The sequence below is a fragment of the Poromitra crassiceps genome, assembly GCF_964638095.1.
Source record: "Poromitra crassiceps genome assembly, chromosome: 11".
In the NCBI taxonomy this organism is placed as follows: Eukaryota; Metazoa; Chordata; class Actinopteri; order Beryciformes; family Melamphaidae; genus Poromitra; species Poromitra crassiceps.
The window spans coordinates 21,821,810-21,839,443 of NC_139643.1; the positions used below are offsets into that span (position 1 = coordinate 21,821,810).

General features: G+C 43.5%; 2 protein-coding genes and 1 long non-coding RNA gene across 5 annotated transcripts in view; 1 reads left to right on the plus strand and 2 right to left on the minus strand.

Annotated features, from left to right (window-relative positions):
- Positions 1-5,910: 5,910 nt before the first annotated feature.
- On the minus strand, positions 5,911-8,618 carry rab42a (RAB42, member RAS oncogene family a; the record flags this gene model as incomplete). The annotated part of the gene is made up of 2 exons (XM_083646560.1): positions 5,911-6,352; positions 8,404-8,618. The coding sequence occupies 2 exons, from the start codon at positions 8,616-8,618 to the stop codon at positions 5,911-5,913; spliced, it is 657 nt and encodes a 218-aa protein (XP_083502686.1).
- A 1,218-nt stretch (positions 8,619-9,836) lies between these two features.
- On the plus strand, positions 9,837-12,096 carry LOC310785245. Its single transcript, XR_014553155.1, has 7 exons — positions 9,837-9,882; positions 10,364-10,407; positions 10,683-10,745; positions 11,032-11,085; positions 11,277-11,336; positions 11,629-11,694; positions 11,869-12,096. It is a non-coding gene; the product is annotated as an uncharacterized lncRNA (long non-coding RNA).
- Positions 12,097-14,116: 2,020 nt separating this feature from the next.
- Positions 14,117-17,634, minus strand: part of ctps1a (CTP synthase 1a) — a 32,620-nt gene continuing 29,102 nt past the window's right edge. For all 3 annotated transcript variants that reach the window (XM_083646265.1, XM_083646264.1, XM_083646266.1), the window contains 7 exons: positions 16,281-16,324; positions 15,709-15,805; positions 15,567-15,622; positions 15,387-15,483; positions 14,598-14,742; positions 14,362-14,458; positions 14,117-14,225 (listed from right to left, as the gene is read on the minus strand). In XM_083646265.1, the coding sequence (XP_083502391.1) occupies positions 14,374-14,458; positions 14,598-14,742; positions 15,387-15,483; positions 15,567-15,622; positions 15,709-15,805; positions 16,281-16,324 (524 nt within the window). In that variant the 3' untranslated portion in view covers positions 14,117-14,225; positions 14,362-14,373. The remainder of the gene's footprint in view (positions 14,226-14,361; positions 14,459-14,597; positions 14,743-15,386; positions 15,484-15,566; positions 15,623-15,708; positions 15,806-16,280; positions 16,325-17,634) is intronic.

A 17,634-nucleotide genomic window follows, 5' to 3' on the forward strand; every position in this document is an offset into this window, starting at 1 on the left:
CTGCTGCCCGCCATTCTGCCGAGCCTGCCCGGCTGTGGCTGTGCCCCCGCGGCGGACCACGGCCGAAACCGCCGTTTGTACCAGCGAAGAGGCCGACATGACACAACAAAGCATATTTATAACCACGCGCTTTATATAAACAGCTGTCCGCTTACCGTTTTATCAGGCGAAACACATCCCTATATTGTGGAGAGCTGCGGCGCATGCGCACTTCGCTGACATAGCTGAACTTCCTGCTAAACAGCGCTGTTTGTTTCCACTAGTTTCCACACAGTCCACACTCGTGTAAGAACGGTAAAAACCCCGATATCTAGCGGAGTTTTATATTTAATGTTCATAGAGTGACGCCCCTCTGTGCACATGTTTATGTATTACTAGTGTTTTCAATGATTTACATTGTAATCGATGTAATGACATGACATTTATATTTTCAATGCACCATTCAAGAGGTTTCAGACTGAAGCATACAGCAGTAGCAGTATCAGGCAGTCTACCTCCAAAGCAGCATCAGCATCGAAATAGCCTGAAATCCCTGAGCAAATCTCGCAGGTATTCAAATGCTCTATAATAATCTATACGCCAATTTTCATTAGCTGGGTAGTTGCATCAGTTACAAACAAGGACGTTTGTCAGTTGTTTGTCAGTTGACCCTTGTGCACGTCTTGGCATATTGTGTGATGGCAACAAGTCAATAGAAATTACATGAGACGCGAAAACGATCATTTTAAGCAGATAGAACATATTTTAATTCATATATTCGTATAATGAAAGGTTCGCACGTGCTCTGTCTGCAAAAAAAAAATCCTGCAACATTTGTAAGCTTGGAAACTAAACTCATACCAGCGTCATTATTATTTTTCAACAGATTATTGGGGCGCCAAGACAAACGGTCACTAGCAGCCCCGGGTGTTAAAAATTATGCTTCCGAAATCTCTTGATTTAGATTCCGCAAGAGGAGTGGATATTCCCCACCCCTCCTGTGCCAAACATAGCAGAAGCCCTTTTTAACGGTGTAGATACCAAGGCCACGTCCTGGCCCGAGGGAACACGCACTACACTTAGGGTTTCAGTTTAAGTTATACAGTATTGCTAACTGATTTACGGTATAATACACATGTATACCACTTTATCAGGGCAATAATTTATTCATTTAGACGATTAACCTCATAGAAAAGAAATACACACATTACTTCCCATTTTAGACCAACGTAAAGCATGATGGGTAAAAAAGAGAAAGAAGGTGGGGCAACGTGTCCAACGAGTGCTGCTGTGTTCAAGGCGTGTAGGAAAACCAAGAGACCTGGAAAACACAAAGCACACAATACAGCAAATAGTCCTATGCATGATTGTGATCATGATTCGTGATCACAATGCATAGGACATCACGATGACTAAAACGAGGAATCAGCGTGACGTCACGACACCGCAAATCCCAAGGAAGCGCGGCTGTTAACTAGTACGAGTTGTGCCAAACAAACGTCCATATCTCAAAAACTATAGTACATGACATCGCTTATATTTCGAGTTTTCTGAGTGAGAGCAGAAATAGCCCAAGAGTCTGATGTATAATATAGCATGTGGTGTTAAAGTTGTGTGAACTGTTACAGTTTTTTAAATGTAAACAACATAGCCGGGGCTAGAGTGAGACATTCAAGGTAGCTCCATAGGTTCCCATTGCCGTTTCCCTCCGGAAACGCAGTTTGTTTACCAAAATGCTGCTCGGCTGATCCCTCATTATATTTGTAAATTTGTATTTGTGATTGAAAACAAAGGTGGACAGTATTTTTGGCTGTCACTGGTTAACAGTACAACAATATTTATCCTGTCCATAAAATAAATTAATGAAATAAAATAAAATAAAGAACCAATCTAGGTCATCATGCTCCTTCATCAGTTTACCACATGAGGGCGCCAAACCCTTTCTAAAAAAGACCACCAATTCAAACATTATATGCATTAGACATCCATTTATTTAACCAATCAATAAAATCACACTAACGAAAAGGGGGTTATTATCCCTTGTACATAATATATAAAATAAATAACATTTATTCAAGAAAGCTGTGAAATGTGATCATGGCGATCAGAAGCTGTACAGTTTTGTGCTAAAGGATGTGCTGTCTGCCTAAAGCTGCTTCCGTTGTCTGGTCTAGAAGCCTTAACATCATCATCTTCATCATCATCACACAGACTTTTCACTATCCATCTAAATAGCCTACAGGGTTCCAACACATTTTCAGTAAAAAAATCAAATCAAATCAAATCAATCAATTAAATCAATACTTTTTCCAGACCTTGATTTGTTATTTTGTCTGGTGTTCAATGTGATTTACGCAGATAGACATCTTGCCCCTGCTAACTAGGTCATATCAGACTGTATAGATGAAGAATGTTCTTCACAGCCACAAATATCAGAAATGTGAGATGATTGGCAGGGTTCCTACAGGATGTGATTTTGTTGGGTATTTGATATAATGCATGCTGTCAGCGGCTGGGTAATAAGAGCATCCCTCTATCTGAACATAATTCTGTGGATTCAAAGTGGCTCTACAACAACATAAGCTATAACTATGTGTGTATCAGACCTGAACCACATTTCCCATACTTTTCCAGAGATTTTTTTCAAATTCCCAAACTATTCAAGACCTGGAAGTGATCAAATTCATTTGAAATACTTTTCCATTCTTTCCAGACCTGCGTAGGAACCCTGTTTTAAGTCGTCTTCCTGTAAAGTAAATCCCGCTGATGTTCCGACCGACTCGGTTGCTACAGAGTGATCTCTTCTTTTGTGTGATTGAGTTGAGTGTCACCGTTCCAGCTTCACCTCAAGCAGCGCAATGTGCCCTGTTCAAAATATACAGTGCTCAGCAATGGGAAGCATGCACCGAAGCACAGACTAAAACACATGTACACAAATTAACCCTGTTTAGATGACGGACACAACAACTGAGATAGGTCGATTGAGTGAGTGACACAATCAGATTGGCTGTCAAGATAAGTGAAGGTATTCAATATACAGCACTTAATGTCAGGACAATTCAAGACAAAACAAGTGGATTTTCTTTTTATGTTCCTCAATCCCAGGTGAGGGCATGTAGCTCATTTGAAAGGTGTACAATGAAGACAGAGACTTCACTCAGAATGTGAAATGCAGACATGACTGTCATACATGAACCCAGAGCAAGGTGAAGGGAGGGGGGGGGGGGGCAGCAATGTATCTAAACCTAGTTAATGTATAATTGCTTTATCAATAAAGCTGAATTGAGATATCCTTAATCTTATTCTGATTTAAAAAAAAATACAAAGGGGAGGGGGCTACTGTATAGCCACTTGGCAGCAATACAACACTGAACTTACAGCTGGGTTCAGGGGTCAAACAGGCAAATCAAAGATGGCCTATATATCTATACCAAAATAGTCAATTCAAGTCAATGGCATTTCTACATTTGGAAACCATGTGTACATGTGATGTGTGATGTCTATAGATTACAACAGGTGGTGACATCATATGGCACCAAATATTTCAGTAGCATGCTTTTTATGATTAGTTTATGATTATATATCAGGTTTTGCACAGATTTGGGTTTGGGGTTTAATGACTCTTTAAAGGTGGTATTACTGCTACGTTCCATTCACAGTCGGAAGTGGGTGAGTCCAAGTTGGTAGAGTAGACCATTTCTTTGCCAAACATAAAACTGTTTCCCATGCAGCAGTTAATACTATGTCAATGAGATTTGGCAACTTTAGTTAACTAGTTCGCATAGGATTTTGTGCTTACATTTTAAATGTATATGTTTAACCGTTTATCATGTAGCTGTTTTGATAGATTTCCTGCCATGCATTGCTGTGTATCTTGAGGATCATAAACCTGTGAATAGTAAAGTTGTATAACGTCGCCATGTCAGCGTGAAGTCAGAAAACAGCATCTCTGAAACCTCACGGTTGAGAAATGCGGGTTTCCTACTTGGAATTGTGACTTGAAGGGCTCTTCCATTGCCCCCCCCCTTTTTTTTAAGAGTAAGAAGTCAGAATTCCCCACACTGACATGTCTGCAAAGCAGCATAAGCCCACCAAAGCTGCACACACATCCATGCCAATGGACTTGAGGAGTTGGCATCAAACATTAGTTCTAGTCTGTGAAAAAGGAAATCTCTTGCGCTTCAGCTCCCCCGCAGAGGGAGGACGGTGCTTCTCAGAACAGGAGGATAATCACAGAAAAGGAAGAATCTGGAGCACACGGGTCACTGGTGTGATGGTTTCTTTTTAATAGGCTAAGTGCACCAACGTTTCGACGCATCAGGGTCTTCATCAGGGTTAAAACCCTGATGAAGACGCGTTGCGTCGAAACGTTGGTGCACTTAGCCTATTAAAAAGAAACCATCACACCAGTGACCCGTGTGCTCCAGATTCTTCCTTTTCTGTGATTAGTTCTAGTCTGAAAGGAATATGATTTGTGGCAAATGATCTTTGAAAGAGAGGGAGCCAGCTGTTATAGGCGCTGTGATCACTTCAAACACAAACGTCATTTTGTTCTTAGAGATATGTGTACTACTCGTGCCAGAAAGAGTCAGTGAAGGTCTGCTCGATGAGAAATGAACCATCTCTTATACACTTGATCGCTTGTCCCTGCAACAGATGAGACAGTCAATGCTATAATACAAATACCTAAATGGGACTAGCTACCTTAATTACAATGCTCTATGATCTTTAGGTGTACACATTAACTAGTAGAAATAATAGATATATTTATCTTACAAAAACATATCTATTCATAATCTATTCATAAAATGGTCAAAAGTTTAAGTCATTTTGGCATTAGTGCACGTATACAGATGACAGTAGCGGGAGGAGCACATTGATTCACTATCATGGTGACACATATAGTGTATAGAGCGCACTGTGTCTGTGCACGCTGTCAATTAAATATCTTTCGCTGATCGTTTTTAGATTGAAATTCAATAGATTTGACTATCCTATACATTATGTACAAGCACAAAAGACTGCAGGCAAAGCATCGCACAAACTAAGCCGGACAGGCAGAAACCCACAATGGTGCACCTATGGAATGGAGGTGATGCCAGACCACAGCAATGTGTGTTGCCCCTCGAGTCTATCTGGGCCTTCTTCTTAGTGCTCGGTAGTCCAATAACTGTGTCTGTGAGAAGCAGTATTGGCTACTGTACCATCTGTGTCTTCTGAACGCAACTGGGCCCAAAGCAGCGCCGCCATCAGAAGAGGACCCGGGTCTCAGTAGAGCTGACACACAGAGAGAGGTCCGGCTACGTGACGCACAAGGTGAAGGCGGGTGACGGATGGCGGTACTGTACTGTACCACACGGGGCACGGAGCCTCGTTTCGGACGGTGACGCGGGATTCAGTCTGTAGGGCTGGGTATCGTTTAGAAAAATACTATACCAGTAGCCTTAAAGTGATACCGATACCAGTAGAGTATTTCATTCGATACCTTTTTGTGTAGTACAGACTTTCTTTTGAACGTTTCGGTGGCATCTCGGCCCGCTGAACTACCAACTCCATCACATAGTACACCGCGCTCGATTCACCACCACCACCACCACCACCACCACCGTATGGGTTGTAGCTGCTGCGATAGCGGGCCAATCACACGCCGCATTCAATCCAAGAACGCTTGCGGTGATTGGCTTTCGAGCAAAACCACACCGTAATTTTTTTCTAGATCAGCGTACAAAAAGGATCGAATGCACGTATCGTTTGACTGGAGAAGTTTGGACAGTACCTGGTACTGGGTTGTTTCGGTCGATACCTCTTAAAAAGGTATCGAGTAACTGATACCCGGCCCGAGACGTCTGTGAGACGAGGTGATGTGTTTGCAGGACGGTGTCGGACGCGCGGACGCGGACGGGGACGGGGACGAGGGGGCCCCGGGCTCAGTCAGCACTGGCAGCCCTTCTCGGCGGAGGCGGCGGCCAGCTCCTCCTCCTCGTCGGCCGGGTAGAGGACCTTGGCGGTGAGGCCACTCTTCACGCCGTCCCAGCCGTCGCGGGTGACGATCTCGCCCATCTTCATCAGCTCGTAGATGTCCCTGGTGAGCAGCTCGAAGGCCCGGTCCACGTTGCTGTTGCACTTGGCCGAGGTCTCGACGTAGCGGATTCCCAGCTCGGCCGCCAGCTGCTCCGCCTCGTCGCGGCTCACCTTGCGGTCCTTGTTGAGGTCACTCTTGTGGCCGATGAGGATGTAGACCATGTGGTGGGGCAGGATGTGCTCGCTCACCTCCTTGTGCCACTCCCTCACGTGTTCGAAGGTCTTGTGGTTGGTCAGGTCGAACACCAGCAGTCCGCCCACGGAGTTACGGTAATATGAGGTCGTGATGGACCTGTTGGGTAGATAAGATTCATCATAAGTTAGTAATGACCAAAAGAAATCGCCTTGGCTGATCAACTTTGACAAACACGCCACCAAGCAGAGGCTGCAGGACTATCTGTATGTGTGTTTATCGCATATCTCCACAACCGTTCGTCCGATCGACTTCACACATGGGCAGTGTGCTGCCGGGAACCTGAGGAAGTGCAAATTTGGACATACGACACATTCAATATTAATATTCTTTGACTAAGAGCTGCCCGGACGCGACGCTGGATTGCAGCAAACAGCCTCACAGCGCAACAAACTGCAGAGCGAGGCAGCTCACTTCTGGCGCCTCGGTACCATGACAGCGTCGCACCTGTCTCTTTCTCTCTCTCTGTATAGCCTATGTAAAAATAAAAAAATTGTGATATGGGAAATGTATAGTGTAACTGACCAAACAGGAGCATGTCAGGAGAGGGGGTGAAAATATGGGAGAGACCCGGGGAAAACGGAAGCGTTGTCAGATCTGGACTAGAAGTTTAGCCCATTGAGAGAATGTATAATAGCCTGATGATGACTATTCTGTTCATAGGTTTCACACTCACAGTTAATATAAACTAAATCTTATCAGACGGGATCCTTGAGACTACAAAAAGGTTGAGAACTGCTCTACACCAAAGAGCTGTTTTATTTATGATAATATACCTATGTATCTACGGGGCCATTTTACGACCTAGGTGAAACAGCCGTTTAGGGGAAACACATTTTAATGCTGGCACACTAAACATTTATGGTGTATCATTTGCCAATGATAGCAATGCTGTTCGACTCTAAAAGCAGTGTATACGTTTTGGCAGAGAGAGGCATATTTTGAGTTCTGGTATTGGGGCTGACTTGGCAACCCTGAGCAGTGGGGTGAAGGGGCACTGCACTAGTTTCTCCAGATGATAGTTCAAGGCAGTGCCTACCTTTGCCTAATGGTTAAACCGCTCCTTAAAATGCTAGATCCCATTCACTGATAGACATGGCACCCCATGGATACACAGAGCATAGGCTACATGTAGCCTATACCCATACCATGATGAGTGCACACTGTGGTTTGAATGGCATCCCTGCACACATACAACATAATTGCATTGATGCTTGTTTTCACAAACACTTGTTATACAGGTCCATCCAGACCTGTTGAGACAGACATGGCAGACTAACATTACTGCTTGAAGGAGAAAAAAACAATCTGAGAAGTGTGCAGGAGCCTCAAAGGGAAAAGCAGATCTAAGAGCAGAGCCACTTCAGACACGGAAGCTTCAACCAATTCATCTGTGACAGAACAACCGCTGAGGGAGGACACAAGGGATACTGAATGCAAAAAAAAAGAATGTGTATTTATTGTCATCCCTGTGTTGTGCCTGTACAGATTAGAACAGGTGTATCTGTATTTGCACAAAGTCCAATCAACAAATAAAAGGAGCCTAAGTGGTCCCTATGGGCTTAAAGGTCTCTTACATAGGAAATACACTATATTGCATCAAAACAAAACACAACACAACACAACACAACACAACACAACACAACACAACACAACAAACAAGATAAAACATAAAATAAAAGAATGCAATTGAAAGTGATGATAATAATACCGGGAAATGGATAGATTGCCCATCATGAATAAATGCAATATGCGCAACGATTTGGACTGTTTTCATACGAGGCCAGGCTAAATGTAGCTAGATGTGTTTGTAGGCCTATTATAGGTCCGTCCTCTCGACTCATTTGCCCCACTGTCTAACGTCACACACAGTAGGCATTATTATGAGAATAAATGTGCCTACCTTTGTTTTCTTTAGAACCATTCTGGTTCTGTTATTTTCAAATTAACGTCTCTAAATAAAACACGTGATATGCCTATTTTCATCTATATTTTATTTAGAGACGTTCATTTGATAAATAACGGTCAAATGCGGCTGCCAACCCACAAGGCCTCGCCATTATTTAACAACCAGGCTACTATAGTCGGTGAATCATCAACACATGTATTTTAGTGAGCGCTATAATAGGTTTATTGTTCCATTCTCTCACCGGAACCGCTCCTGTCCTGCGGTGTCCCAGAGCTGCAGCTTGATCTTCACGCCGGGCTCGATGTCCAGCGAGCGGGCATAGAAATCCACGCCGACCGTGGGGTCGGCCACGTCGCTGTAGATGCCGTCTGTGAAGCGCTTCAGCAGCGACGACTTGCCCACCGTGGAGTCCCCGAGCAAGATGATCCTCAACTGGTATTGCCACAAAATATCCATGATGGCATGACGAGAGGAGGGAGCTCCGGTGCGTGTGGAACAAAGACCGACCACCGTGTTTACATATGAAGACCCTGGCTAGCTGCCCCGCTGTCTGTCTCCCTCTGCCCGCTGCTGCTGCTGCTGCCTTCTGCTCAGGGCAGGCTGCTCACTCACTGACTGACTGACTGACTGACTGACTGCAATCATGTGATAGATTTACCTATGCTCTACTACTACACGGAATGTTAAAACCATAAACCAACCATGCAAGCAGTCAATGGGACAATTGTCTGCGGGGAGGAGAGCGAAAGGGATCGAGAGAGAAGTGAAAGAGACTGAATCACGCACTTCTTGTTTGAATGTCCCCCTAAACATGAAGAAATAAACTTTCCAAACTTATCTCCCGTTCTAATTAAATGAAACTGATTGTACTGGTAGAGGAAGAGAATAATATATATAGCCTATGAGAGAGAGAGAGAGAGAGAGAGAGAGAGAGAGAGAGAGAGAGAGAGAGAGAGAGAGAGAGAGGGAGAGAGAGAGAGACACACAGAGAGAGAAGCTTACTGGGGTTTTACTGCCCCATGCTTAAGAAAACAGGAATTCAGCACATAAGCTGCATCTTACAGATAAGTCGACTGATTAGTTATTGCATTTGAAATGGGCCGTCAAAACTGATCCGACATGCATGCATCCATACAGGCTTTTCTTTCTTTCAACACTGTGTGAATGTGAGATTCTAACCATGCCTTTAAATTGGCGTCAAGACTCAATATCACAGCTAGGCGGCAATATTTTATTTTTGGTGTGGTGGCAGTCTGCAATGCTGGGTCAATAAATAAGCAGGCTGCTGTCCGTGGTTCTGAACGCTACTAGAGACGTTGGTGAAAATATGTAGTTTTAGTGTGGTTTCAACTGTTTCTTCCCTCTGGATGAAATATTTCATTCTCCCTTTCAAACTCAGGCTGGCTCTCTGTCTTTGCAAAATAGCGGATTATGTAAAATGTTGATATCTCTATTATTTGTATGTCTTATTCAATGTTTGTCTCTGAAGGGACAAAAAACAGCCTGCCTTAACAGGCACACCGAACCACAAATCCCAGCATGCAAGTCGTCCATGAAATCCCATCATGCAAGTCGTCCATGTGACCTGTAGGGGCCAATCAGAAGGCTGCTGGACGCCGCTGCTGTATATAAGCGCACAGGGCCCGCTTTTCTCCCTCTTCATCTTCCAGACCAGTCACTGTACAGCCGTGAGGACTGGACCCAGCTAGCGGCAGTATCGGTAAGGCTGCATTTAGTTAGCTTCATTACTTGTTAGCACGTTAGTGCGTGTACCACATGGCTTAATGGTCCTTATCAAACCATCAATTCAAATGCTCACATTAACGAAACACCGTTTTAATTTACGGGTGGTAGCTGTGCTAAGAAAGTGGCTAGTTAGCCACGTGTGTCAACGATAGAAGGCCCGACGCGTCGCTGAGCAGATGCTGCCTTCACGTGCTCCTCGTAAGCCCCTACTTCGATTTTGGGCTTGGTAGAATCTTAAGGTAGAATCGTGGTGATTGAAAGTTTTTAATCGCAATTTATGCGACAGCCAGGATGCCGAGTAGATCACTTTCACCGACGGTCGCTGTTCAGTTCTAAAGTAACCGTTTACAGCAACATTTTGGGGAGAGTTGAGTCGGACTGTATACAATCACTGTTAATAAGACAAATGGACGATCTGTTTTACTTAACTAAACATTTTCTCCATCTCTCTGCAGGTGTTGGTTAACGATGGAGGTGGGGGAAAAAAGCACAAGTGCAGGTAATTGCTTGTTCTACAACTTGGATCAGACTAGCCTGGCTGTGATGACACACTTGCCCTCACTGAGAGATCCGTCTCGATAATGAGAACTCCTTTGTACTCATATTTCTCTGAGCCACACATGAATAAAATTAAGCTGTTGAGATGTGCTGCAAGTAGCGGTTTACCACTTTACTAGATAGATAATATAAATGAATGAATATGCAGCACTTGGGACTCAACACCTTGCACAGTTGCACTAAAGACCATGTTTGTTTTTTTGTTTGTATCTCCAGGTTCAACCAGCAATCTGAGAGGGATGCCCATCTTTGTGTCATGGACACTGGTGCAGAAAGCAGGTATGTCGGCGGTAGTAGCCTACTTCCATGCTGGATAGCTCCCATTTCACAGGCTCCTATCGAAGCCGTTCATGCTCTTCTGTAGCAGTGGGCGGTCAACAGGATGCCGAGATGAACACTTTCACCGACGGTCGCTGTTCAGTTCTAAAGTAACTGTTCCCAGCAACATTTTGGGAAAGGACAGTATTGACTATATAGAATCACGGTTAATCAATAAGACAAATGGTTAATGAATAAGACAAATGGACGATCTGTTGGAACTTAAACCTTTTCTCCATCTCTGCAGGTGTTGGTTAACGTTGAAGATGGAGGTGGGGGGTTAAAAAAAGCACAAGTGCAGGTAATTGCTTGTTCTACAACTTGGATCAGACAATCCTGGCTGTGATGACACACTTGCCCTCACTGAGAGAGCGGTCTCGATAATGAGAACTCCTTTGTACTCATATTTTTCTGAGCCACACTTGAATAAAATTGGAGCTGTTGAGATGTCATTTGCAGATTAAAATGTTGTATAAACTGTCTGCCACATAGGTGACACTCCTGCACAATCAAGGATGAAGGCTAGATGAGGGCTGCTTCTTGGATGTTGAGGTGAGTCAGAGTCTGCCTTTCTGGTTAAAACATTCTCTTGAAGCTGTGGAATCTAGAATTTCTGACATGTCAAAATGGAAGCATGCTATCCTAAGGACGTGGGCTCCGTTTGTAGCCCAACGTTCTCCAAATGCGTGCAAGAAAAAAGGGGTGGTCTTTGACTGTTGTGGCCCCTCTTTGCCATTTTCAGCCACTCAACTGTCCTACAATTGCATGGCTTGAACGAGCAGTGACCTTATGCAATTGTGACTTGGCACCAGTGCTTCATGTTTCTAATTGATTTATCCCACAGGCATGCACTACCATTCAAATGTCCAGGGACCCACTGGTGTGCCGCCCTCAGGTCATTTTTCTTAAGGTATGTAACATGCCATAATTATCATTGCACCCGCTTTCTGATCTGATCCATGATGAGTACTTTACAGGTGACTGTTGGATGAAACTTGCGGATATGGGACTGAGATCAGCCATTTCCTTCCTAATGTGATTTTTAGAAGGTCCTTGAACTACACTAAAGGAGTCTCCTTCACAGGTCCAGCAACAGCCTCGCTGAGGAGCTCACTAACCAGCCAGTGTCTGGATCCTGTGGTGAACAGTGTCTGGTTCCTGTGGTGAACGGCTGCGGCATGGCCGTCCAGGAAGTTGCACCACTTCAATGCTTGTGATTTAGAAAAGTGTCAGTAGTTTGTAGCACCACCTGCTGATGGCACCACCTTGTAATGTTGAATGTCGATGTATTCTTTTGTCCTTTTTATTTATTTTCCTGTCTGAGCTTTTTTTTTTTTTAAATAAAAGTAAGAAATTTGGAAGTGTCAGTTGCTGTTGACCATTTCATGTGGGCAAAGTGAGTTAAACTGCAGGCTATTGATTATGAAGCAGAACTACAGGTCACAATTATATATACCATATTTGATAAATTCATACTTATGTACGCCACACTTTAAACTTTATGGGTTCAATAAAGTTAGCACTTGTGCTATATATCAAATCAAGCACTTCTTATTCAGTCTACTTTAGGCACTGATTTAACTTTATTTTTAGACCTGAAAAGATATGCAGCTAAAACCTAAAAATAAAATCTGGTATTAAAAGATATGAATTAAATTAACTTTGGCACCCAATGCAAATATTTTTCAAACAATCCAATATGGGACACTAATGTTTCCCCAAAGGGATCTTTGGAGGTCATCTAAACACAAGCAAAACATGATTTTAAATGTTACTGATTGACCCAAATTTGAGTTTTTATGCCTCAGTGAAAGTTGGCTTCATATTCAGACTTGTCTAGTTGATGTGCCTGGTTTTAGGAAAAACACTGGCAAGGGTGGAGTAACTTATATTAGGGACTCAAACTAAGTGCACAGAAATTGAGCTGGAATATGATACATAGAATCTTTGCTTGAATGTCGTCTTTCCCCAAGTATGCACTTCCGTATGGTACTGGTTATTACAATTTGAATGGCTGAGTGTTGCATCTTTGGCAAAATCAGACAAAACCTTATTGAATGAAGTCTATCTGAAAAGTGTGCTTAGCTTCTGACTGGAAATGTGTATTTGTTATGCCTATCACTATGCTGTGTTGGCTCTGGGAATTAGACCTGAAAAGGTGTGCAATGTTGACAAGGGGGAAACTCACAGGGGGTACGGTGGTGCAGCTCGAAGGTCCTGGGTTCGATTCTCACCTGGGACGCTGTGAACGCTGAAGGAATGCGTGCCTGTCGGGTGGGGTCGTCAAAAGGGCCTTTCTGTGTGGAGTTTGCATGTTCTCCCCGTGCCTCCCGGGGGTTTCCTTCATATAGGAACCCCCTTCACCAAAACATGCAATATCCTGGTTGCTAATGTGGTTCCTCCTCTGGTGGTTAAGGGCGCCTGTTCGGAGGGAGGGGAACCGGTTGGAATAGCGTGAACCTCCCACGTGCTATGTCCTACCGGTGAAGCTTCCCCTGTCAGCTGAAAAGAAGCGGCTGGCTAACTGCCCATGTCTCGGAGGATCCCCAGATCGGCAGAGGGTGGAGTAGCAACCAGGATAAATAAGAGAAAATTAGCACTAAAGGGGATAAAAAAAATCGGGAAAAAAATATTTAAGAGAAAAAAAGGGGGAACCTCACAAAACTGGTTATTTGAATAGTTGGAGGGGGGGGGGGGTGTAATTAAATGTGTTCCCGTCTTTATTTTTGCTCCAATTCAAATGTTTTATGGTGGATTTTTCTAAATGTCTATGGAGAAAATGAATGGGGAACTCTCTTCCGGGGGCTGGAGACGTCACGTACTGTTCAGCTCTATAAACAGGAAAGTGGGGAGGATACAGCAAAGAACCACAGGTCAGATCCAAACTCTCACTCAACAGGTGAGCCACCTTCACACTTTGAGAGAACCTTCATAGCTGCTGCAGCATTGAACCTGACAATGTCGCAGTCACCACTTTACAATAAGGCAAATGCTAGTTGTAGAAGTGGGTATACATTTAATACAGTATTTTATCTGTACGCCAAGCGGCTAACAATGCATAATTCATTCCTGACCCCGCCCCATAGCGGAGGTAGACTTCAGCATACAAGACAAACTGTTCTATGACTTGACGAGTACATCCCAGGACTACTGTCTGAAGGACCTGAGTAGCAGTTCATTTGCAGCTGCCTGTGGGAACAGGAGCGCTGAAGGAAACTTATTTCATAATGGCATAAAAAAAAATCTCAATTAAAGTAGGAAAACTGTGCGCACATCCAAAACCACATTGGGCATCAGGTGCAGGACAAATAGGTGAAATCAAAAAATAAAGGAATTGTCCGCACACTGATTAGCAGCTCCCGTTTTTATTTGCTCAATAATAAAAAAAAAATCTCAACATTCAACTCTTGTCAGAGATAGTCCATCCATAGTCCTCTTCTCCTGCAAGATTGTAGAAACAAATACATTACTAATTGTTGGTTATGAGTGGAGAATATCAATATAAAATCCTGCAATTCAGCCTACGACCTGACCTAACTGTATTGTCATTTATTTGAAGATGGAAGGTTTGCCTCACCTTTTACACAAGTCATTCTTGTGAGATAGAAGGTAATTTAAACTCTGATATTTCAGAGTCCGGGCTACTGCTGCCACTTCGATCGCTGTAGGTGTCCCTGTGAAAGAACAGAATGCTAAATCTGGTGCCATTCTGCATCCTCTTTTTAAATATCTGGCCTGATGCCATTCTGCATCCTCTTTGTGCATGGATGAAATAGATTTGTGCTGTTATGTAAAGTGATGCGGCCTGCTTACCGTGGAGACAGGCGGCAGCCCTTCTGTAAGTAGCTGTGCAGCTTGCCGGCGGAGGCCAGCAGCAAGCCGAGGTAGGGGGGTGATGGTTTGATGGGGCGAGACGTGAACTCGGGGTGGTATTGTACCCCGACGAAATATGGATGATCTGAGAAGAGAATGTCGGATTAAAAAAAACCCCAACAGAAATAGGTTCTTAGGGCATTGGCCAGTTACAAAAACAAAAACAAATGGACAAATCGCTGGTTTTCTTTGTTACAGGCGTAAAACTATAGAAGGGTTTTTCTAAATGTCTCTGGAGAAAATGAATGGGGAATTCTCTTCCGGACCAGGAGATGTCACGGAACGTCGAATCTGTTGAGCTCTATAGATGACGATTGTTCTCCACAGCCACAAATATCAGAATATGTGAGGTGATTGGCAGAGTTCCTACACGCTTTCCATGTTAAAATTCCATATTTTTCCAGGCAGACCCTATGTTCTGACTGGATGTGATTTTGGTGCAGGGTATTTGATATAATGCATGCTGACAGAGCATCCCTCCATCTGAACATTATTCTTCCCATCAACAAAACCTCAAAGTGGGTCTACAACATAAATGCTAGAATTATGTGTGTATCGCACCTGAACCCCATTTTCCATACACATTTTTTCAAATTCCAAAACTATTCCAAGACCTGGAAATGATCAAATTCACTTGTACTACTTTTCCAGACTTCCCAGACCTGCGTAGGAACTCTGCATATCGGAAGAACCGTCCACAAAGCCAATTCCCTGCTCCTTCCTACGTACCGTCCAACTCTATGATTTCCATTCTTTCCCCCTCGACGTCGTGGCCTACAAAGCGGAAGCCCTGCTTTTCGAAGTGACTCGTCAGCTCAGGGTTGACCTGGGCGAGGACAGACAGACAAAGATCAATGAAGAGAAGACAAACTCCACTGTCAACATGACACGCTGACAAGTCAAACCAACCTCAAAGCGATGTCTGTGCCTTTCATCCACGTATTCTGCGTCTCCGTAAAGCCTGCCTGGAATGCAACACGGCCGTAAGCCAAGGGTGGAGCACACGAGTCGGTGGGAAAGTGATGAATTAATAATTAGCATTTTTTCTTACGTAATACGCTGGTGCTGCTCTTGAAAATAGTCCGCCTCTTCCCCAGCCTCATCGTCCCGCCCATGTGCCCGGGGTTGTGCTCTGGCATATCAATCACCTGCCAAGGTAAAAAAAATAATAATCTTGATTTAGAGGGGCACAGTGAACATCCCTTCCTGCTTCAGCACTGTACCAGAGATTTTCTTCCGCAATTCATTTTCCCATAGACGTTTCGTAGAATGCTTATAAAAAATAGTTGTACTCGGTCAAACCAAACGGTTCAGCTATATTTAGAATCGGGAGAGACCATATAGAACATTTCACTCGAACCAAAACAAAAAAGAAAAACAGTTCAAATATTTTCTTTAAACCCGCATTCTTTCACGTTTTGGTCCGAGTGAAATGTTATGCGATCTCTCCCGTTTCTAAATATATCTGTACCGTTTGGTTTGAACAAGTAAAACTATTTTTTATAAGCATTTTACGAAATGTCTAAGGGGGAAAATAAATGACGGACGAAAATCTCTGGTACAGTGCTGAAGCAGGAAGTGACGTTTCACGACTGGAGCATTTCTGCACTTTAGAAACCTTACCACAGGATGCTTTGACTCTGGGTCGAATTCAGTGGAGTTGGCATCTAGGAAAGGGCAAAACAAAGGCAACGGCATGCAGTCAGTTATACCAGTTAGCTGGTCGGCACTTTCGGCAGGATTAAAAACAACAAACCAGATCGATGTGAGTGTTTTAGCAAAAATGGGACAAACGGCCACAAAGTGGAATACACAGTGATTCCATGCACTGCTTGAATGGATCCAAACGAAATGAGGAAGTTCAGACTGAGTTTGAATCAAGGGAACACATAGCAGGTGTATGCACGGCACAACATACAGTAGTACTGTTAGTTTGAATCATGGGAACACACAGCAGGTGTATGCACGGCACAACATACAGTAGTACTGTTAGTTTGAATCATGAGAACACACAACAGGTGTATATGCACGGCACAACATACAGTAGTACTGTTTAGTTTGAATCATGAGAACACACAACAGGTGTATATGCACTGCACAACATACAGTAGTACTGTTAGTTTGAATCATGAGAACACACAACAGGTGTATATGCACGGCACAACATACAGTAGTACTGTTAGTTTGAATCATGGGAACACACAACAGGTGTATATGCACGGCACAACATACAGTAGTACTGTTAGTTTGAATCAAGGGAACACACAACAGGTGTATATGCACGGCACAACATACAGTAGTACTGTTAGTTTGAATCATGAGAACACACAACAGGTGTATGCACTGCACAACATACAGTAGTACTGTTAGTTTGAATCATGAGAACACACAGCAGGTGTATATGCACTGCACAACATACAGTAGTACTGTTAGTTTGAATCATGAGAACACACAACAGGTGTATATGCACGGCACAACATACAGTAGTACTGTTAGTTTGAATCATGGGAACACACAACAGGTGTATGCACGGCACAACATACAGTAGTACTGTTAGTTTGAATCATGAGAACACACAACAGGTGTATATGCACGGCACAACATACAGTAGTACTGTTAGTTTGAATCATGGGAACACACAACAGGTGTATATGCACGGCACAACATACAGTAGTACTGTTAGTTTGAATCATGGGAACACACAACAGGTGTATATGCACGGCACAACATACAGTAGTACTGTTAGTTTGAATCATGGGAACACACAACAGGTGTATATGCACGGCACAACATACAGTAGTACTGTTAGTTTGAATCATGGGAACACACAACAGGTGTATATGCACGACACAACATATAGTAGTACTGTTAGTTTGAATCATGGGAACACACAACAGGTGTATATGCACTGCACAACATACAGTAGTACTGTTAGTTTGAATCATGAGAACACACAACAGGTGTATGCACGGCACAA